This window comes from Aulonocara stuartgranti, assembly GCF_965226115.1.
Source record: "Aulonocara stuartgranti genome assembly, chromosome: 7".
Taxonomy (NCBI): Eukaryota; Metazoa; Chordata; class Actinopteri; order Cichliformes; family Cichlidae; genus Aulonocara; species Aulonocara stuartgranti.
Window position 1 is genome coordinate 22,085,130 of NC_138945.1, and position 24,414 is coordinate 22,109,543.

The 24,414-nt window shown below is 37.2% G+C and overlaps 1 protein-coding gene across 1 annotated transcript in view; it reads left to right on the forward strand.

Moving 5' to 3' along the window:
- The window catches only part of brinp1 (bone morphogenetic protein/retinoic acid inducible neural-specific 1), a 113,604-nt gene extending 95,983 nt beyond the window's left edge, over positions 1 to 17,621 (forward strand). The window contains exons 6-8 of the mRNA XM_082542728.1: positions 2,309 to 2,545; positions 6,385 to 6,607; positions 12,952 to 17,621. Of these exons, the coding sequence (XP_082398854.1) occupies positions 2,309 to 2,545; positions 6,385 to 6,607; positions 12,952 to 14,092 (1,601 nt within the window). The 3' untranslated portion in view covers positions 14,093 to 17,621. The remainder of the gene's footprint in view (positions 1 to 2,308; positions 2,546 to 6,384; positions 6,608 to 12,951) is intronic.
- Positions 17,622 to 24,414: the final 6,793 nt, after the last annotated feature.

Genomic DNA, 24,414 nt, shown 5'->3' on the forward strand with positions numbered 1-24,414 from the left:
GTAAGTCACAAAGATAAATGTTTTTACTCTGATTAGTTTCTCATTTCATTTTTGGCCTGCGGGTTTTAATTCTCTCTCTCATTCTGCAATGCACTAACAAACGCTGATGGATTTACTTTCTGTTCATGACATCATTCTGCACACGAGTAGAAGGACAAGACACCACATTTCCAATTCTTGAGTGTATGCTCAGTGCGAGAATGTAGAGGAGAGCAGACGAGGTGAAGAAACGGGAATGAGGAGAGTGATTGATGGAGTGAATGCGAGCCAAAGGATGATGGAGAAGAGTCAAAGGGTATGTGCATGTGTGTGGCCAGTAGGAGTGAGTGTAATGAAGTAAGACAGTGGAGATCTGTGGGAGGCAGAGAGAACGGGACATAAACAGTGAAAGAAGAGACTGGAAAACAAGAAACTGTAAGACAAATAGTTCCTGCTGCAATTGTCCTGTTGCAAGAGTGATATCGGAAAAAGAAAATATGTACATGTTGATGCAGAGATTGAGGTATGAGGTATGGTTAGACAGACGAGGGAAGGGGGGAGGGCTGAGGCACTCGGTGTTATTGTGCACCCGGCCGCTGGCACCAGCACTGTCAGTGAGCAGCGTTGATCCGTGAACTTGCCATCTGGATTTTCCCACAAATCACATTAAAGTTTCAAGCCCAGGAATACATCAAGCTAAATGAATATTGGATCCAGACAGGCCTGATGGAGAAAAAGCCCTGTGCAACCCAGCTCTTTTGTGGTCAGACATGATCTATTCATCCTCTTTACTCCCACCATCCCTTCTTCCTTCTGTTCTCCTCTTCCCTGATAGGCAGTGGTTCTGATGAGCTGTGCAGGAGAAAGGCACTTATTATTAAATAGGTACATATTACAAGTACAGACTCTAGGACAAAGAATATGCGAGTAATTAAATTGTTGCAAAAGGTAAAACTACTTGCAGAAACCTGAAATTTGATCTAAAGTAACATAATCTAAACAAAAATATCCCTGAATATCAACCTTTATATGAATTATAAAACACTGCAGATTGAAATAACTAAACACAGCGTGCATTAGTTTTAATTCTTTTACCTGAAATCAGCTTATGTTTTAGATCCCACTTATTAAGGCCTTAATCTGTTTCTCAATTGCACACAGTTATACGTTTATTGTAGAGTATGTTGCAGCTAGAAATAAGGAGGATTAATTGCTGCATGTGCATACATAATAAGGGACACTGTTTGACACCCTGACAACACATTGAAAATGATTCATGAGCACAGTATGAAATTATATGCTTACTTTCCCTTTCATTTTAGCAACATTATGTTGACTTTGCATAAATGGATTTCAGTTTTCACCGAAAGGTGAAAATAATATGTGTGTGGCAAAAATAATGCAATCATTCATCATTCAATAACATGTTTTGTTCAGGTTCCTGGTTGCATATTTTCTGCTGAAGCGCTGTTTGTGCTCAAGTAAAAGCCATTAAGAAAATATGGCCTCGCCAAGATTCTGTTTCATACAAGAAGGGAAAAAAATCTATTTAGTTCTTTTCCAATCCAGTGGCTTGTAGAGCTAGGGATTTATTTTCCCCAGGCTTGGACTGAAGAGAAAGCCTGTACTGTTAGTTGTCCAGGCTTCAGTTGTGTGAGATCCCCAGGGTGAGATATGGATTGGCTTGGAGTCTAGAAATTATAAATACCTCGTCAGTGATAGTGAAGGCTGAAGAGATTCAGCTTCAGCTCTAAATTGGGCTGAAGAACACGCATTCAGCTATTGAGATTTCTCTATAATTAGCAGAATGCTGCATAGTTTGGGTATGCAAACCACAAGCAAGTATGAATGGTAAGACACAGTAAAGTACATGCATGCATGCTAGAAAACGAATGCTGTGGGAGATAGCTTCACTGCTATATGCGAACCAATACGACACACAAGAGCAGGCATAAATCAAGGATTTATACATTGTCATCGTGAGCGACCCACCATAGAACAAGCAGTTCTAGCTGAACAGAGAAGATTGCTGGAGCACATCCTTTAGAAAAAATAAACGAGTACTTATGACACAAAGCAATCTTAGTAGAGCAGTCAGTCAATTCATTGCTTTTTCCCTCTTTTCTGGTAACTTGGTCTGTGGAGAGATGCCGTATACATCTCAAGATACAGCAGCATGACAGACAACATTTACCTCATATTTTTCAGCATATTTTTAGATATTGTCTTTTTCAAGATGGTTTCTTCTATTATATTTTCTTCTGTATTTTATTTATTATCCCATTGTGTTTTTTAAAAAACCCCTGTTTCACATTTATCTGTTTTTCAGGCCTGCAGGTTATTTTCCCAGAATACCTGCAAGAGAAATTTGTCCAGTCAGCTCTGAGCTACATTATGTGCAATGGAGAGGGGGAATATGTGTGCCATAACAACCAATGCATCTGTCAGTGTGCCGAGGAGTATCCCCAATGCAACTGTCCTATAACCGACATCCAGATCATGGAGAACACCCTGCTGGGGATGTATGAGTCATGGGCAGCCTCCTACAAAGACTTTGAAAGCTCTGGTAAGCTTGAATATCCTTCTAAATATGATAAGAATCATCAGATCTCATGTCCATGCATTTAAAAATTAATCTTTTTAAAATTTCTTCTTTTTTGTTTTGTTCAGTTTTACAATTTTCTATGAGAGACAAACTGTCATACATTTCGCCCCTTTAATTCTGAAGTGCTTATCAAAATTTGAGCTGAGGCAGCTCTGTGTTTTTTCCAACCCCCCCCCCCCCCCCGAACCCATATTAATGAAAAATAATGAGCACCTTTAAAACTAGCATACATTTATATTATGCTGCTGCAAAGGGTCAGTAGCCTTGGCAATCTTGATGATCAGTCTTCATCCTCAACTAAATCGATGCATTTAGGAGGAGATCAGAAAAACACTCACATGGGACTGTGACTTCTTTTTTTTAATGACAGTAAATAGCAAAATGATCACGTAACCAGATGCTAATTACACAATGTAAAGGTGTCTGTAGAAGTGAGCGCAAATGCAGGCACAAAGGCGGCAGTAGAAGTTTGGACACAGCAGAGAAAAAACACATATTGTGCCTTATTGTTTTATGGCAAGGCACCATGTATATCTATTATTAATACGAAATAAAAGTGTCTTGATACAACCTGCCAGCAACAGATAAATATATTTATGCACCATAGGGGTAAGTTAATGTTAGTCATGAAGGTCACTGAGTGCAGTACATCTTCAAAGAAGTACTTGAAAAGAAAGAACACTGGAAGAAGCCAAATAAAAGAACATAACTTCTTTTCAGACCAAAGCACAAAGAGTTGTGCGGCCTCTGCTAAACATTTGAAAAATAAATGCTTGAGAACAGGTTCAAAAACCTCAAAGCATCAGATTGACATATGATATAGACAATCTGTATAATTCAGCATGTGTAAATGTAATGACAGGGCACATTCAGTGCCTGCTAATATTTGCAGCACTGGAGTATTCTGCTGCTTAAACTAAATGGTACACCAACATTGGTTTGTGGAAATGTTCTGTAGGTACTATAGAAAAGAGAGCTGATGTGACACTACACGATTCATTTATTGCTTAGCATTCCTTTCAAAAGACAGAGCTGTGGCAGTATAACATTACTGGCTGTGAGAAAAGCTGCAGCTGCTCTGCTTATGCTCATTTTAGCTGTGACTGTTGCTTTGTTGATATTGCTCAGACTCAGCTGCATTTGTAGTTGAATGTATTCAGTGAATTTCTCTCATTAAACTTAGTCAAGAAAAACATAATTATGCAATACATGCTTGGATTTTACAATAGTTTTTTTTTTTTTCAGATATAAAACAACAGTCAGGCTATCAAACAATGCCTGTATGTGGTTAGTATGTAGGTAGTTTATCTGGGTATATACTGCCTCAGCACTGAGTGAGAGCACTGACCAAACTGGTTTATCTACTTATTTAGCTACAGTGATTCCCGAAGTTACACCTGTTCCTTATGAAATAGGCTATGCAGACATTATTGTGGCTGAAGATAAAACGAAGGCAATGAGCCAATACGCAAGTTATTGCAAAGTGCAGTTTTAGTGTGAAGTAAACTTTGTCCTATGGGATCCAAAACAAATGTTCACATACACAAAGATAACCCAAGTAAATGCAAAATGAATTTTTACAAAATTAAGTATGTTTTCCGAAAACCCTTGGGGATCCTAAAGATGAGTTTTTGGCAAATGTGACATGAGCCTTTGTCTTCTGGTTTTCACTTTGGAATTCTCCCATGGATGCCATTTTTCCACAGTCTCTTTCTTATCTTTCTTGTTGAATCATGAACACTGACCTTAACTGAGGCAAGAGAGCCCTGCAGTTCTTTAGTTGTTGTTTTGGCTTCTTTTAAGACCTCCTGGATGAGTTGTTAATGTAGTCTTGGAATATTTTCAGTAGGCCAGCCACGGAAGCTTCACCACTGTTTTCTTCATTTGTGGATAATGGCTGTCATCATGGTTTGCTTGAGTCCAAAAACCTTAGAAATGACTTGTAGCCCTTTTCAAATTGATGACTTTGCTTCTCAGCTGTTTCTTTAAATTGTGGCATGATGTGTTGCTTCTTGAGACATTTAAATCTACTTCACTTTGTCTGACAGGTTATATTGGACTCTTTGATTCAACGTGCTGGTAGTAATCAGGTCTGAATCTGGCTAGAAAGGGGGACATTTGATTTTTTTTTTTTGTTTGTTTTTTATGTAGGGCTTGTTAGGTCCTTTTGATAAATGAAAATCATGAATTAAAAACATTTTAATTTAGTTGGGTTATCTGTGTATAATAATTAAACTTACCCAGTGATCTGAAACAGTTAAGTGTGACAAATATATTAAAACTACAAAATCAACACGAGGGGAAATACTTTTTTACAGTACCATAAAGTGCTACATCTGAGTATAATTTAAGGTCATTTTTTAAAATCTACAAGCTCCTGCTACATAGTTTAGTTTATCTAATGCCACATCAATTGATTTTCTTTGATTGTCTCAGATTTTTATTTTTTATTTTCACTTTTTTATACAAATGGCATAGGATATCCGTACAATCTGGTGAAAAATACATGTGATACAAAACAACAAAGTGAAATGTAATGGCACAATGGGTGAAGTATGGTTACATTGTGAGAGCTTTAATCTCTAGATAAGGTGTGCTGGATGGCTTAAGATAAGGACTATGTGGAAGCACTTTCAAGGAAGGAGTCCTTGACGGCTTTGAAGCCTGTATAAAAGGACTTGGCAACTATTAAACTGGCATTGGGAGTGACTCAATAAAAGCGATGTTTTTTGGTGGGAGAATCAGATATATCTGAATACTGAGTGCTGGAGACACCCGGCTTTTCTAGGAAAAGGGAGGTACCTGACATTTCTGAAAGCTGGGTGGAGGGATATGGCAAGTTCAAAACAGGGGAGAAGAAGAAATCTGGCTTCTTTGAAGAAGAAGAGGAAAGGAGCTCTGATATGCCTGTGCGGAGGGTGGAGGAAATTCTGACATTTCACGGCAATGGTTGAAAAGGGGTTCTCAACTGTGGTTAATTCTGTTAAACTGTCTTGAGGAGGACTGCAGGAGGGTTCGGCTGTACAACTGCATCTCTTGAATATGGGATTTGTTGTTCACGAACAGAGTGGAGCAGTTTTTAACTGTGTCCAATAATATTTATGTCATACTTTTCATGGTAGACTATTGCATCAAGTTTATAGCTTTAACAAACTTTTTGCATTTATAACAAACACTATAAATGCAAAATTATTGCTCTTGTTGTTCGTCTACTTTTGAACTGTATTCAGTTTAAACTGTAGGAATTAAAATGTTTAATTAATGAGCTTAGTATTAAGGATGGATGAACAATGAGTTAATCTGAATTAACTGACTCAGTTGATTAGCACGCCAAATAAAAGCCTCTTTGTCCATGTGTATTTTTGTCCATTTGTATTTTTCAAGCATCTTCATGCTCATTGTTGCCAAAAATTGAAGCTATCGTTGAAAACAGCAGTTGTCTATGGAGGAGACAAACAAGAATTTTTAGAGGCAGAAAGAGGGACACAAGGACAATCATCACCACTGGTTGGAACAAATTTGTTGAGGCAGCAATCTTGAAAAGGTGTCGGGGAGCACAGAGTGAGAGGGTGTTTACTGCGCTGAGAGTCTCATTTCTCTTCAGATACTCACAGCAGTCGAAGTACAAAAAGCACAGTACAGACATGAAAAAAACCATGTCAAACCTCACGTTTGAAGATATAAACTTGGAAACTATAACTTATAAAACGTACTTTGTTGCAAATATTACAACAACAGTTGTCTCCAGCTGTTTTTTTGTTTACTTTTGTTCTTTTAACGGTTCCCTCTCTGTCACCTAGATGAGTTCAAGTCATTTCTGAAGAGGCTGCCCTCCACTCATTTCCTCCCCATCAGCAGTGTGCATCTTCTCTGGGGCAGCGACTGGGATTTGCAGGCCCGCTACAGGCTTCTTCAGAGCTCCCTGGAGGTGCAGCGACTGAAGATCCAGCGCACCGCCCGCAAGCTCTTCAGCCTCAGCATCCGCTGTCACCACAATCCCAACCACCAGATGCCTAGGGAGAGGTGGGTAAAAAAAAAACTTAATTCAATGTTCTGTTCAAAATTAGCTATGAATTTACTCGGACAAGCCTAAGGTGCTGTTTCTGGTCTTAATATTTTTGGGATATCTGCTTTTTTTAAAGTAAAAGAAGATATTAAAATGTATCTTGCAGAGGAGTGACATCTTTCAGGGAAATTTCCCTTTTGGATTGATGTATGGGTTCTGTTTTATTTGGTGCTCCTTGAAGCGTGCACAGTGAGGATGACATCCATTATACATTTTAACTTATGGTTCTGTTGTTTCTGTCCATCAAGTCAACTTAGTGCTGAGGCTTGCACATGCCGAAAACACTCTACCTCACTCTTGTATTTCACTTTGCAATCTAAAAGGGGGGGAAAAAATAGCTGTGGGAGTTTTCTTGATAGGTCATTGCACACATCTGTCACCACCTACTGCAGTTGCAGCTTAAGAGCCTTGCTGCGGATGTGCCATTGTGTCAGCGCTGCATGAAATGCCAGGAATTTTCAACCATCCACTCTAGCAAATATCAGAAAACACTATGCAAAATATGCAAAGTTCCTGGCTTCCACATGAAACACCCCCAAAACTGTTATGTGTAGGGGATGTCACCACATAAATGGAAACAGAATCCGTAAAATATTCATTTAAGTGGTCTGAAAATGAGCCGCTGTCAACTGTCACTGACAGAAAAAGAGCACACCCACATTTGTGCGTGAGAGTTGGCAAAGGTTTGTTCTGAAGTGTTATCAAAGAGCTGCAGTATGTGCTTCCCCGTCCATGGAGTATGCATCAAGAGTGCCTGATGGCACTGGAAATAAGAGCTGCATGTTTATTTGCTTGCTTGTGTAAGACAACTTTGCATCAGATGAAGGAATTATTTGGTTTTATTATAACCGTGTGCATTTGCAGTACATATATACGTACAACATTAAGATTTTCCTTTCCGTTAAGATATTACCAACAAGGACTCCAGTCCTTCCATTTTTTCCAGTCAAACTATAACAGATAGTCAATGAAGAGACTGAGGCAAAGTTGAAGGCCTGTGTGTTTAAGATGTGTTCCAACGCATCTTCATGTCAGTCAGGCTGTGAGTTGATGAAGATGTGAAAAAAAACTATATTGCTTGGTTCCAGAGATGAAAAACTGGTGCATCGGGATTCGAAATGACAGCAACACACATCCCTTGTGAGAGATCATTTGTCCCCTCTCCAGTTCATACTGTATATCAGACCCCTAGTGGGAAGGATCCACTTGCTATTTTGCATTATTCTACTTTGAGAGTAGTGTTCATCAACCTCCGAGATATTTTACTGAAGAAAGAATTGTATTTGTACAAGCTTGCTTTTAACCCAGAATGTTTTTAACCTTACCAAACTATGATTCAGCGTAACGAAGGTAAACCTTGATAATACCCATCATCAATATGTAACTGATAAATTAAGGTTAACCGTTAATAGTTTGCGAAAGGTTAACAAATCCTATAAACATTATTTCAGCTGATATTAAGTTAAAGTTTACAATTGTTTAAAAGCATATGAGCGGGTGGCTGGACTGTGAACCTGAATAAACCTGGAACGGCTTTTTCCACTACTATTGTATTTCTTTTTTATATACAGGATTCACTTTTGCTTTTCTTTAGTTTAGTTGTTTGGTTAGGTTAAGGAAAAGATCATGGTAAATGGTTTTTAACCCTGCATGGCTTAAGATTATCTAGTGCATTCAGACTTCACTTTTGTTCTTTGTCATGCCATGTAAATCTTCATTATGAAGCCTTAATAACAGTGAAATGCATAAAATTGACAAAAAATATACTTCAGGTAATTGTTACTGTCGCTTCTCAGGATTATGAAGCAATACCTGATACACTGTAACCAGTGATGGGAATAATGGCGTTACAAATAACGGTGTTACTAATGGCGTTACTTTTTTTCAGTAACGAGTAATCTAACTAATTACTATTTCTATCATTACAACACGGTTACAGTTACTAACAAGAAAACGCGGTCCGTTACTATTTTTCAACAAGCAGACGGTTGAAGCTGTCTTCAGCTTACCGCATCTTATATCAGTTGCACAGAAGTAGCTGTAAGTAATCTGGACGCTACAGCCTTAAGCAGCTGCGCGCGCTCCCGTGGGCAGTTATCACTTTCTGGCAGACAATTACTTTTTGGCACAACACCTCGAGCTAGGGGGCAAAACAATCGCATGAGTGCTGCTGTTTGACTGAGGAAGAATAAAGTAGTCGTGGTAACCACTTCAAGATGACAAAGCAACAAGGTGATATATACCAGTTTTTAAATTGTGCTGAGAGGCCACGTAAAACCAGAGTCATGATAAACAATATATACGCGGCGTTTTTTCCTCAATCGTTTCGTCACTTTTACTGTCTATGGACAGCGCTAGCAGACACTCTCTGCTTATGAGCAAAAAATTAAAAAAACAAATGAACCAAAAAACAGCCCGTTCCTGTTGGTGGAAAAATGCACCATGTCGACCAATCAAAAAATTATATGGCAACATGACACTGTTTAAGGAGAGGGGGAAGTTTCAGGAGTGACGGCGAGAGAGAGAGAGAGAGAGAGAGACAGCAGAAAAAGAGAGAGAGTGAATTTGGAGATGTGAGAGATTTGTGAGTTTAGCGTGTTTGGAGTGTGTAGTTAATGTGTTGTCTTGTGTAGTTAGTGTGTAGTTAGTGTGTAGTGTTGTGGATAGTTTTGTGTTGTGTGTCAGAACAATGAGGCGACTGCTGTCTCCAGGTAGAAACAGGAGTGATACACCTGCTGCTGTCAGACTTGCAGGTATCAGGCTGTGATGTTCTCCTTTATAGTGGACATAAATTATTTTTTGGAGTGGTTAAACATTTTTCTTAAAGTAACGCAATAGTTACTTTTCAAGTAATTAATTACTTTTAGAATCTTGTAACTCAGTTACTTTTTTGAAGAAGTTACTAGTAACTATAATTAATTACTTTTTCAAAGTAACTTGCCCAACACTGATTATAACTGATAATATATAATTAATAATGTAAATTTGTATCATAAAATATAACAAATAAGCATAAATTCGAACATCACAAATGACTAAACATTCATTCTCATTTTATTGTCTGTTAACAATTAAAATAAATGACACGCTACTGACAAAAGTTTCATAAACTACTTTTTAATATTGAGCATTATGAGGTGCTACCTGTTGTTGGGAAGGAGAAATACAGCAATGTGACAGCAGAGTTAATGCTATTAAATTATAAGTATCTCAGTGAAACAAAGATTAGAAAGGGAGAAAGGGAAATCATTCCATTAGATTTGTTAACGCTAATAAGACAAATCTAATATCAGGATCTTAGCTGCAAATACCAATATGTAATACAAAGATGATATTAGATCGGTAATTTATGAGAAGGCTGTGGCTGCGTGTTTTTTGCAATATGGTGGAGTGAGAGAAAAGGAGATTAGATGTGAAAAGGTGAAGTAAAATCTGTAATCTAATTTGGGATCATGCAAACATTCATAGTGTAGTGCAGAAATGCAAACATAACACATACATATATAACTTAAAGGAGAGGGGAATATTTATCTATAGCTGGTGATAATCAGTCTGAAAGGATGAAGGTATACTTGTTTCTGAGTCCAAGTAACGATAATAAAAACTTGTTAATATTAACTTACCAAACAATTTAATACATTTTAATCTGTGTTGTCCCTTTACTAGTGCTTGCTACATAAACCCAAACAATAAACACATTTATACATACAAAGACAGGAAAATGAACACATCTGTTTTCCTAATAACATATACTTACAGGTATTCTGAATATCTGATAGGATTTTTATTTGACATGACGAGTTTATACAGTATACAATACTGTACTAAAGTTTTGACCCAACGCTCATTTGTTTATATTTTGGTTGGAAAACAAGAAACACCTGGAACAATTTATTGAAATATGTATACATGAAAAATACCGTAAACAAGGCAAAATAGAGTTTGTATTGTTGTACAGTTTTTTTTTAACACAAGCTGAACTAGGCAAGTTTTCTAATGTTTAAGCAGTTTTGAAAAATAGTCCTCCAGGCTTCCTGAAGGAAATTCCAAGGCTCTTCTTTAAATGTCAGCTACCTTTTGTTCCATTTTCTGTCAAGCTGTTCCCACACTGCTAATTCTGAGGTCCGGCTCTGGAGAGGCCAATCCTTGACTGTTCTATTGTGTGTTTATCTATCCAGGTATGCTTTTACTGCATGAGCAGTATGTTTGGGATCAATGTCACGCTGAAAAATGAAGCTGTTGCCAGTCAGATGTTTTCAGATGGTATTAAATGGTGAATTAAAATCTGATGGTGCTTTTTTGTGTTCTGTGGTGTTGGGGAATTTTTGACAAGATTCCCAACACCACTGACTGAAATGCAGCCCCAAGCCATTCAGTTTGATTCAATTGAATTTTATTTATATAGCACCAGATCACAACAGCTGCCTGGAGGTGCAAACCATGACATAGCCTTCACTGTGTTTTACATATGGCTGTAGACACCCACCATTCTACATATTTCCACTTTGAATCAAAATTTTAAATTTTGATTTATTACTCTATCAGACCTGTTGCCACCAATCTTGTGTAATTTGGCATGCCTCAGCCTTTTCTCCCTGTTTCCCTCCTGAAGAATGGCTTCTTGACAGCCACCCTTCCACTGAGGCCATTTCTGATGAGGCTTCAGCGACCAGTAGCTGGATCAGCTGAAGGGCCAGATGCATCTCTCAGGTCCTGTGTCTTTGCTGGATTTTTTCCTATTTCTTAGGGACATGGCTTATAGCTGCTGTTCATCTCCTGTAGACAGTTACAAAGTGAAATATTTCTCTGAAATTGGTACATAAAATAAAGGTCCAAGTACTAAATTGATCGAAAAAGTAGGCAATGTCTACAGATAAACCTTTGAAAGACCTTCAGGAAGCCTGGAGAACTGTTGCTCAAGACTGCTTTCTTGGAAGCAAAATGTGAAGAAATGAAGAGTTACTAAGGACTTTTTCCGATATACAAATGTAGAGTTTATACAGATTTTTGACACAGGTATAGTATTTTAGGAAAACAAAGGCATTCGTATCAAAATAACACAGATTCAGCTAACCTTTTGCACCATGCAGAATATTTTGTGAGTAAGAGAGCTTAAAAAATTCAGCCAAACATCATCAAGGAAGTAGTATGCTGTATGAATTGCAATGACAAGTAAGCTTATTCACTGCTTTGAAGAAGATCCTGGGTTTTCCACCTGCATGGTCTTTGTTGGGTTTGTTTTCTGACTCTAGTCAGAAGTATTCTTTGTTATATCTGGTATTCTTTATTTTACTCTGCCATTTTGACCGGATATTGTTATTCCTTTTCACCTTTGTCTAACCCATTCACCTACTTTTGTGTTCATGCCTCTACAGCATTCTTCAGGAAAGAAATGTTATGTGTCATTGTATGTTGATGAGGGATTGCCATAAAGTCTGTCTGTCTGTCTGTCTGTCTATCAATCAATCCATATCTCAGTTTGGAGCTCATCATAGAGAAATCAAAGTATGTGCTTCCATTGTTCTCTTTGGTTGATCTTTTCTTGTTATGGTATCACTTGTGGCAATGTCATATATCATTGTCAGTACTTAAAATAATTTACTTGTCAAACTAACCTTGACCAGCAATACTTTCTGAAATCAAAATTCAGATTTCATCTTCTACAGTCAGAAAAGAAGTTCCAGTACTGTCAGGATGACAAGGAAGGATGTCTGATGGGGGCAAAGACAAGACAGGAATATCAAGCAATGCTTTCCACCAAAGGGAAATAACTGGCCCTATCTACTAAAAATTATGTCCCTATCCAACCCCAAGGCACTGTAAATTATGCTGCAAAGCAAACACATTTTCTAGTCTTATATCAGATCAATTGGAATTAATATTATGGATGTATCTGTTTTAACTCTAGCAATGATCTTTTTCACAACCCAAAAAAGTACATTTAGTTAATCACAGCAAGTGAAAATGTAATGTAGAAGTCAAACAGTAATACAAAATTAAGTGAAAATAGTAATAGTCCTACCGAGGAAGACAAACCCAAGTTACCAGGGTGAAATTATGCCTCACACATGCCTCATTCACTCCATCAACTCCTCAGGGTTCTCTTTAATATGCTGGCCTTTTGTTGGAGAGAAAATATACTTTCTTTTCCTGATGAGAATTTAACATGTATACATTTTAACTTTATAGGCATTTACTGGTGTGCGTTCTTTTCGCTGTTCTTGTCACACTAGATTGAGATTAAAATTTCCTGATCACTGCTAATGCTCTTATGCTTTTTTTCTGTCTTTTGCCTCTTTAGATCTGTGATGCAGTGGCTCAACAGGGTTCAGTCTTTCCTGTACTGCAATGAGAATGGGTTTTGGGGGACCTTCCTGGAGAGCCAACGGACGTGTGTGTGCCACACAGGTGTCACACTGTGCCAGCGACCCATACCATGTGTCATAGGTGGAAACAACAGCTGTGCCATGTGCAGCCTGGCAAACATCTCACAATGTGGCTCATGCAACAAGGGCTACAAGTTGTATCGTGGTCGCTGTGAACCTCAGAATGTGGACTCAGAACGTAGCGAGCAGTTCATCAGCTTTGAAACTGATCTGGACTTTCAGGACTTGGAACTCAAATACCTGTTACAGAAAATGGATTCACGTTTGTACATTCATACTACTTTCATTAGTAATGAGATCCGACTAGAGACATTCTTTGACCCACGCTGGCGTAAGCGCATGTCCCTGACTCTCAAAAGTAACAAAAACAGGATGGACTACCTCCACATGATAATTGGTTTATCAATGAAGATCTGCCAGATGCGAAACAGCAGCATTGACCCCATGTTCTTTGTTTATGTCAACCCATTTAGTGGTAGCCACTCTGAAGGCTGGAGCATGCCCTTTGGTGAGCATGGTTACCCACGCTGGGAAAAGGTACGGCTGCAGAACTCCCAGTGCTTCAACTGGACTCTTGTATTGGGTAACCGGTGGAAGACCTTCTTTGAGACGGTGCACATTTATTTGCGTAGTCGTGCCAAGGTCCCATCTGGCCTCCGCAATGATACAGGACAGGGCCCGGTGGACCTCGCAGACCCGAACAAGCGCCAGATCTACATAAAAATCTCCGATATCCAAGTTTTTGGTTACAGCCTGCGCTTTAATGCAGACTTGCTTCGTAGTGCTGTGCAGCAGGTTAACCAGTCATACACACAAGGTACACAGTTTTACTCCTCCTCATCTGTTATGCTCCTCTTATTGGACATTAGGGATCGGATAAACCGTCTAGCGCCTCCCTCTGCACCTGGCAAACCCCAGCTGGACCTCTTCTCTTGTATGCTAAAGCATAGGCTCAAGCTCAATAACAGCGAGATGATTCGAGTGAATCATGCATTGGACATGTACAGCACAGAGATATTAAAACAGTCTGATCACCTGACTGCTAAACTCTGTTGAACATTCACATAAGGACAGCAAGTTTAACAGAAACACCCGACAAATGAACTATGGGGGTATATTACTCTTACTTTTTTTCTCTTTTTCATTTTTTGACCTTTTCTGCCTTTTGATGTAATATTAACTTTGTAAGCATAATTCTTAAAGAGAAAAAGGAAAAGGCAGTGATGCAAAGCTTTTCTGGCGTATAAAGAAGAATACTGAAACAACTATATGGACTGTATCATATTTGTCCCAGCATGTCTGTAAATCCCTAAAAGAACTTAAAATGAGAAAGAGACAGAAAAAAACAACAAAACAAAACAAAAAACATGAAATTTATGTACTGGTAAAAAAGAGGCCTTGATTTTACTCTGAGGGATCAAAGGTTATATCTGAAACTGCCATTCTTTATTGAAAAAAAAGGAAAAAAAAAACATTTTTAAAAGAAATAATAATAACACAAGGGCAGACCAGATATCACTTCATTCTAGCTAATGAGCTAATCGACAGTTTAATATTCAAAATGTTTATACATTGTAAGGATTAAGTATCCCTAGTGAGTAAGTAGTCAACACATTACTGATAGACTTTATTACATTTCAGACCCACGGTGAATCTGCATTGCTCTTTGTGAGTTATGAGGCACTCTGTCATTGTTCTGACACATAAGGCACACAGCAGGGCAGTAATGGATAGTCATGTCAAAACAAAAGCCAGCTGTTTATATATACATATGTGGTTGAATGTGTGTGTGTATGCGAGAGCGTGCGCTTGTGTATATCCTTTTTATTATTATTATTATTATTATTATTATTATTATTATTTGGCTTGATGCTTATTGCTGTTTGTTAATTGAATGTGTCATTTGAGATTGACTCCAGTCTTTGCTAATTCTTGCATTTGGAGCGCTTCTTCCCGTGTTTGAAATTCAAGCTGTGTTTTCCACAAGGCAGTACCTCCTGGTGCGTGAGTGCAATATTGTGGTCTGAAGATTTAACAATCAATGCTATTTTGTACAGCTTTGCAAAATGTACATGTTGTGACTGCTGATTTGTGGAGCTTTTTAGCACCAAGAGCAAAATGTAAGCATTCATCATTCAGGCACGTTTGCAAGACAATTTAAAGCCATACACTTCCCTGAGGTAGACATAAAGTAAAGTAAGTTCATAACCTTTATTCACTTCATAACACATGGAAAAAATGTTCAAGTTATATGTTTTTGTTTTAGTCCCTCAGCTGATTTCAGATAAGAGCACAGCAAAAGGGAAGTTGACAGAGGAGAGTGTATATTATATTGAATAGGAATGTCTTGTAAAGCCATTGATTTTTCATGTTGTTACACAGGGGGAAAAAAAAGAAAAGAAAAATATGAAGAAATGGTTGAATACTAAAGTATAAAATACCCTTTTGGCAGTGTTTAATCTGTACGCTTTTGATGGCCATGTGTATAAATGTCTGTTTTCCTTTTGCGATATGAAATCAATAACATTTTTTGCATGTTCCTGGAAGCATCAACAACTCTCATCATCCAAATGAAATATAAAACACTACCTATGTATTAATGGTCAAACTTTATTTGGGTAATCCAATGATGAAATATTTCTACTACTGTTAACTTTTTGTAGGTCTAGTCCTTTGCTTGGATGTTTGTTAACAAAGATGTTGTACAACCAAGTTGGTCTGGCCATTTTCGGGAGTTCAAACTTTAAAAAAAAAAAAAAAAAAAAGGGGGGGGACATTGAGTAGTTGCTGTCATCTAAGCCAAACTCTGTAAAACAAAACAAAAACAGAAAGCTGTCAAAAATCCATATTTTTCCAAGTGTTCCGCCAACATTAATATTATTTTTTTTATGTGCTAGTCTCTTGATGTAGATAGTTTAACAGTATTAGTACTTTAGTTCAATTATATGTTCCTTTAACCTAACTTGGTTCTTACATTGTAATGACACTAGTCTATGGGGTCAGTCGTAAGTGTAGACAGTGGTAATGAGTTATGATTTTCATCTGGGTGACAATGACAATGAAGGTGTAATTCCTAAACCAAGCCCTGGACTAACATGTCATTACACTTACTCAGCTTCAGATTTCACTGTGTCAGAATTCCAACTTGAATAGCATCAGTATCTCATCTAACTTTGTTTTACAAAGATTACTCGTATGTTTTCTTATTATGTTGCCAGTCTTGTGAAGCATGTTTATTGCCTGGGAGGTGCTTTTTTTTGTTTTTTTAAATCACAACTGACTATAAAGCATTATTACAAACTAAAATGACATTCAGGAGATATAATTGTTAATAGCGGAATAGGTTGATTTGTATAAGTTTGGATAACAACAGCACAGCTTGTCAGCCTTTGCTCTGTTTTGGTGAATTAATTGAGGCTGTGTCATAAAAACAATTTGCGTGTTGTAGCACTAGGACAGTTAGTTCATGTTCACATGGTAATGGTGTGTTCAGAGCAAACTCAAGTAGAATCACATATGATCAGAATTTACCAGAATCCCATAATTCAGTCTACTGTTCTCCAAGGTTTATCTAACTTTTTCAGTTTCTGTATAAAAGAAGTTAAGTCATATAATTCCAGATGCCCATACATAGCAACAATGGACTAGGCATCCATTTATGATTGTCAGTGATGTCAGGAGAATATCATCATTGGCATATTTTCATGCATGTGGAAAACTTTAGGCAAATATCAAACAGAGCTGAGGCTGACAAGGTGATGCCCTAAAATGGCCCTATATATATACACATTTCTTGATTGTTTAGCATCATTATTGGACTATCCAAATGAATTGTCTCCATTTCATTATTATTATTATTATTATTATTATTATTATTATTATTATTATTATTATTATTATTATTATTAAGTGCCTGTTATTGATCCCTTTAACATGTTTAGACCTGGAGTAAAACTTTGAGATATTAAACAGAAGAATGACACTGAATTACTTTCAGAATTTAAGACCATACATGTTGAAATATACTCTTTTATTGTCCTCCTGGCAGCTACGCCGTCAGGTGTGCGCATGTGGGGAAGCTGACCACCAGACAGAGACAACAGATGACTCAAAGTAATGGTGGATATTTATTGTCTCCTGCTGTACAATATATCTGTAAATATGAACACTGTTACAGTAACATTGCTCTGCTACAGTAACAATATTATAAAATATAACAGTATTGAAAGGGAATACAAAGACTACTTCAAAAAGGCCCTCCATTTGAGTACATTAGCACAAAGTACAGGGCACTCATGTCTTATGTATCTAATTAGAATCATGACCATTTATGACTGTTTTTATATTGTCAAAGTGTATATTAAAATTTAGTTTTGAACCACTTGCAAGATCCATAAAACAAGCACATTTTCTTGTATGGCATTATGCTACCACAGTGTTGCTTATTGTATATGTATCCATGGATATGTCTGATAATGATTTTTACACCTAATACCTTGCCTATGTACTTATTTTGCTATTCTTTTGGGATCATTATCAGCTTATTTTAAATGAATGTTTCATATAATAATCTATTTCTCATTAAAATGCTATATTTAATAAGAAGAGCAATGCTTGTTTGTACAAATTCCCTATATGAAGTTTTTTGCACATCTTTAAAGTAACCTAGTTTTGCCATAGTTGCAATGGTAAATGAATGGCTGGATAATAAGTTATTTGTTTGGCTACATTTTTATTTTTTTTGTTTGCTTGTTGCTTGACCTCAGTGTTTTTTTTCTCTTATCATACAAATCAAACTGGTGTGTTCATCTGCTGAACCACTTAATAATTGTACGTTTTTGTAAAAGCATTCTGTGGCTAAAAGTGTTTGTAACACAAAGTTGGTAGAAAATGTTTTGGGTTTGATTTGTTAAAGGCCTCTGTGAGACCACACAAAAGCATAGAAGATGCAGTCTCACTTTTTATTTCAAAAGAAAAAAAACTTTTAAGGGAATAGCATTGTATTTTGTATATATTCATTTAGTTTTCTTTGATCTTTTAAAAGTACTTTAAGAATTTTGTAGTACAATAAAAATTCTGTGATAATCTTGAAAGAAAGGCAGATGTGAAAGGTAAAAGCGAAATCAGAGATCAAATGGAACATGATATTTGAATGCAGCTTTTTGAGATATTTAAAACTCCTCTATAGCTATATCATTTCCTACACACACAAGAGGAAAAGACATAGAAAAGAAAACTGCCTAAAAGGCCTCATTTGCTTTCCAGCTTTGTAATCTCTGTCTTATCTTCACCACCAACAGCTAGTTTTGCACACTCTCAGACAATGAATGAGTAGCTGCCTCAAAGTTGGACATTTTTAATTACCCACCTAGTCACTTATCTCACTCTGGAATGGAAGACCCAACGGAATAAAATAATTTTTGATGGACAGAGTTACAGTCAGGAAAAACTTTCCTGCTGAGAGTTAGAAATTCTGCAAAGATAAAAACGGATGTGAAATCACAAAAAAATGTGTGACTAGCTATTTTTATTTAAAATTTCCTATAGCTATCGTCATTATCTTAAAACGAATTAACACAAGCACTCTAAAAGTTGCTATCCACATAATCGTCTTTTTTTTGGGTTTTTTTTTTAATTTCTGCGTTGCAAGATTTCAGTAGGTATGGAAGGACGACATGTTTTTAAACAAAACAATATATTTTGTTTAATTCACCACAGGTTGTTCCTTTATAGAAATTGTTCTGCCATCTTAGTCAGTGATTTGAACTAAAAGGATAGGTTTTACAAAATGAAACTGAAGGAAAGCTTTTAAGATAATTTGATTCAAATACAATGTAAGTGAGGCAGCTGTTCTAACAGTTACAGGACACACACCAAAGAGCTTTGCACTCAAGCCACGCAGAAAATTCCAGGCTACTTTATTAAAAATACATAAATAAATAAGTCAACATAAAAAAAACATATCCAGGTAATTTTGGTTAAGTCACTTTCCTCCTGTCTCTCTGGGTTATACCTCATTGAACGAGGAATATATAAGTTCTAAGAAAGCAGTCTAAATAAGTCACAAAAGACTACACTGTGATTCTAACTGTAATATTTGAATACTGTGGAGAGGCAGCCTTAATGTTATGGATGTAGTTACTGAAGTTATTTTGGTTGCTTAATTTTCCAACTCCAGGTTGCACATAATTTTCATTTTCATGTGCTTGTATTTGTATGTTGGACCAGGACAAATAAGTGGCCTGATATGTGCCTGATGTCTCATCTATACGATGCTCAGTTGTTGGAGCACAGCAGGGTGTATGACCTTTATGTCATTGTTGGTGAGATCCCACACTGAGTGTCATATTGACACTGCTGAGGAATTGGGCCACCTCAGACAGCCGATGCTTTCTGCCAAATTATTAAAAGGTCACAGACCCTTAATTGATTGAAGTCAGTAATTATTGTCCTTTCTCCAGGGAGCCCTTGTATCTTATTTAAGCCACACTCAGTCCTAAGAAGTGTTGGGTTTGCAACTACAGACATCTCTTTGGGATCCTGTATTTCAGAAAAAGCAAAAGAGGAAACCCTTTTTCTTGAGATGCTGGGCAAGGCTTTTCTAAGAAGAAAATTAAAGACAACTGCAGAGCGCACTAGCTCCTGTTGCCTAAGAGAAATTGATTCAGGAGAAGGGTGCTGGTCCCCCATCTCCTCAACACCCACAATGGCCAACTCCAGTACCTGAATGTTTCTTTTGATGAGTATTTCTGTTCTGCCTTCTTCTGCTCAGTCTCATTTTCCTAAAACAGGGTTAACGGCAGTCAAAATGATAAACTCCAATTTTTAAACCTTTCTCTTGAATATTAGTATTTGCATGCACGTAAGATTGCCATGTACCATTTGAGAATAATTCCAAAACTAATAACAGTATTAACTGAAGGAATGCATTGCATGTAAATGGAGCTGTGATATGCTTCAGTAATAACTAATCAAATCACCCACTTCAAAAGTGACACAGAAATGCAGGTTGTATTTCCCATATCACATATTGGTGTACAGATTTAATGTATAATAATGTAAAAGTATCTTGTGTCTACTGAGACCAACCATTCACACCTCTTTTGAATATGCGAGAAGTGCTACCCAGTACTGGTAATAATGGTACCAGGAAATGGACCATGATGCACTGATGCCCCTCATTCTGTCAGAGGATCTGGCTGCCTCTAGGGCACCTACAGGAAATGTTTATATATGTATCTGTGCAGGCCAGGATATCACCTCAATAGGTAGTTTTGCTATTTGGTGTGAAGTAAACATTTGGCCTCTCTATCCACCATCACTACACCTGGAGCACTTCCTCACTGGCACCTCCTTTGCATCAGTATTCCTTGCGAATGCAGACCAGAGGGAAGTGTGGGCAAAAAAAAATGCAGTGAAGACACCCGTTAGTTTGGTTTGAAACCTGAAATATCCATTGAGGAGACTGCAACCAGTGTTTTAGCAACATTTTATTTGGATCCCTTAAGCCACATGTGGGCAGTCATGTCATGCTACTGGGCCGCTGTCCAATTAATTCTACTTACCTTTCATTGTTTTGAAGTTTGAAATAAAATAGTTTTTAAACTAATACTAAAACTAACATTTCAGTTAGTTAACTTTTAAACACACTCTCTTTGTTAGTGGTTAACCACTGTGTGGTTCTATTTCTGGTTGTTGACTACTCTGTAAACAAAGAGAGATTTTGCCTCATAGGCCATGCAGAGTCTGCTGGTACCAATGCTCAACTCTCCTCCTGGCTGTTCTGGATGCCTTTGTTTGACAGAGAAAACCATTGGATCTCCATCCTCTGCCAAATCCTAGAGGATGAACTATTGCTGACTCTTTCTTTTCTGTAGAAGCATTTTACAATCCATCACCACACATCCATGGACTGGTCCTTCACTAAACACATAATCTGAGTCATTGATGGTCACATCAATCCATGAGGAAGACCGTGGCTGCAGGCTCCTAATCCTAATGCCTAGAACCGTTTCACACCTAGTGCTTCAGAACCATGGACATCATCCAGACAGGAGAAGGAATGAGTAAAAAAATTATATATTCCACCACTGCGATCTGTCTCACTGGTCAAAAGGGTCGAGGTGCTAAGCAAGATTAAAATGTCTATTTGACCCAATGGTAACTCCAGCCAATGACCAACCCTGAAGTTAACTGTCTCTGGGGTTGACCCTAGTGTTGGGAGTCACCCCGCTTGAATTCCTCACAAAGCTGACCAGGTCCAAGTTCATTAAACCATGCTTACCTCATGCTACAACTCTCATCACTGGTCACTTGATCATTAGAAATACCTTGGTTACTTTGCTCAATCATGGCATAGACATGTATGGTTAGTTTATCTAGTTATTCTCCATTATACCACTATATAAACTCACAAAGTGAAAAATATTGCTGCTAGGCACCTTACAACAGAATGATATATACATGTAATAATGATATGTTTACATGGAATGAAAATACAAAAGGCAATGGAAATGGAATGTATACATGTAAATGTAAGTCTCTGGTTTTAATACACATTCTACCCTGCTGGATTCACATCTTGTCTGTCGATCTAAATTTACCTGCAGGCTGATCATTTAACCTCAAGCTGCTGCCTTCATAGTAATTAATTTTCATTTGAAACGCAGACAACTGGGAGATCGTTATTAACACATTATATAAAAGTTATAAATTATTTTGCATGTCAGTGAGTGAAATAAATATTTCATCCCCCAGTAAAACATGGCTTAATACTTGATGGACAAACTCTTGCTGACAAGCACAACAGTAAGACATTTCTTATAGTTGGCCACCAGGTTTACACAAATCTCAGGAGGGAACTCTTCTTTACAGAAACTCTCCAGATACTTTAGGTTTCTTGCCTGTCGCTTAGCAACTCTCCACACTTTTTCTGTAGTGCTGAGGTCTGGAGACTGGCTAGGCTACTCCATGACCTGAATGTGCTTCTTCTTTAGCCACTCTTTGGTTGGTTTGGCAATATGGTTTAGGTCAATGTCATATTGGAAAACCCATCCGTGACCCACCTTCAGTGTTTTGGGTGAGGGAAAGTGGTTTGTGTTCAAGATTTTACAGTACATGGTCCCATCTATTAGCCTCTCAATAGTGTTTAGTCATCCTCTGTATATTATAATAATGATTAGCATCGACCAAATATTTCAAATAAAAATACAATTTGACACAAAATTAAGCGGTGCAGTTCTGTCGCAGACACACATTTTGGTAACCATTAAGTACAGCCAGTATATGTTGAATGTGACACATGAAAGAAATGCAAGCAGAGACCCTCAAATTTACAGTGGGATGGTTAAAATATCTTGATGAAATAAATCTGAAAAACAAAAGAATAAGTTAAAACAAATCTTTTTTTAAATTATAGATTTTAATTATTGCTGTTTGTGTTATGATGTTTGTGCAAAGGTTTGTTCAGATTGACCCATCTGCTTAGGAGGAGATAGGGGTAGATACAGACATACATACAAAAGCTATAATCACGATAGCAAGATATTATAGGCATTTACCTTTATGACAAGCATCAGCTACCTTTAACCCCATGAACTCTTTATTCAAATATTTTTAAATTAAGTCACATCAGTTGTTGTTGTGCTCCTCCTCTGGTTGCTCTGAATTCCACAAAAAAGAATTGCCCTTCTAAGTTCAAGATCTAGCTGCTTCCTCTGCACAATTTATTGATCTCCATCTTTCTCAAGCCTGCTGAAGGTGGGGAGTTATCATTTTTTCTTAATAAGGAATGGTTTAAGTGTCCTTTTGTTTCCTTAGGTATTTTTACTGCACTTAAAATTCTTAACATTGTGATTATTGGCATTGTTCCTTTCGTTTTGATGCATGCTCAATCATCCAGGTAAGTAAATCCCCAAAAGTTGATTCCATTCATCATGACGTAGCGTTTTCAGTGGGAAAAATGTTTCGTCACTCATCCAATGACTCAGTCTCAGCTGACTGCAGGTTTCCCCAACCTTATAAATAGAACATTTGCATAATGAAGGAACAATGGGCTGGCAGGTCAAGTATTGTTCGTTTGTTTTGTATTTTTGTTTATAGACCCCCCAAAATGCAGCAATTCTTATTCTTAAGTCAGAGTTCTTATTCTTGGTGACTTAAACATTCCCGTATGCCACCCTACACACCCTATGTCAGGTGATTTTTTGAGCTTACTGATTTATTTAACCTCCCACTTTCAATGTACAGTTATATCAAGGGTAATAGACACCAATAATTTGAATTTAAGCTTATTAAATAATAAAGAATAGGTTTATCACAACACAAAGAAAAATATTTTATATGTGACAAGTCACAAATCTATATGTGACTTATTTCTAACTGATTCTTTTTCTCAAACTGCACAACTAAAACCATGGGTTCCCCCACGTGCCAAATTCCATTTTTTTTATATTTGCCCACAAGTAGTTATTAGTGCACTTTATCCACTGTTTTTTCTTTTGTTGTTGTTGTTGTTGTTGTTGTTGTTGTTGTTGTTGTTGTTGTTGTTGTTGTTGTTGTTGTTGTTGTTGTTGTTGTTGTTGTTGTTGTTGTTGTTGCCTGTCCCAGTATTTTGTATTGAATTAATTGAAGATTGGGATTTCTAATTAAGTTAAAGGTTTTTAAGCATATCCGAGACCAGAAGTTTTGGTCTACGTTAACTGATAAATCCGCTTCCCATTTTGCAATAGGAAGTGATATTGATTCATCTGTTTAGAAAGCATTCTGTATATTTTGGAAAGCAATTTGGGGGGTTTTAAGAATAAGAAATTGTACCACACTTGGTGGTGTCTGTAGTTCAACTTGACCGGGTTTAAATTTCTTTTTTACTATGGATTTAATTTGTTGATATTCTAAAAATCTTTTCTTGTTGATCCCATATTGTGTAACTAGTCTGTCAAATGAAATAAATTCTGTTCCTTCTAATATATGTTCTAAGTATTTGACTCCTTTACCACTTTTGTAATATGTCAGGGTTATTCCAGATAGGTGTACGTTTGCATGGGATTAATGAAGACTCCGTCAATTTTAGAAACTCCCATCATGCTGTCAGAGAAGAGCTGATGCTGATGCTTCTGAAGCGTTCATGTCGTTGGATGTTTGAGCTGATAAATGGTAGGTCTGAAATCTCTAGATTATTGCAAAGTGCTTGTTCTACATCTAGCCAGGGCTCATCTAAGAAGGTACGTTTTAGCCATCCTGAGATAAACTGAAGCCTGTTGGCTAAGAAGTAGTGCTGAAAGTTAGGTAGTTTTAATCCTCCTTTATCCTTGTTTTTAAGCTTATACCTGGGGGTTTATTTTTCCAAAGGAATTTGGATATATATGAATCTAGAGATC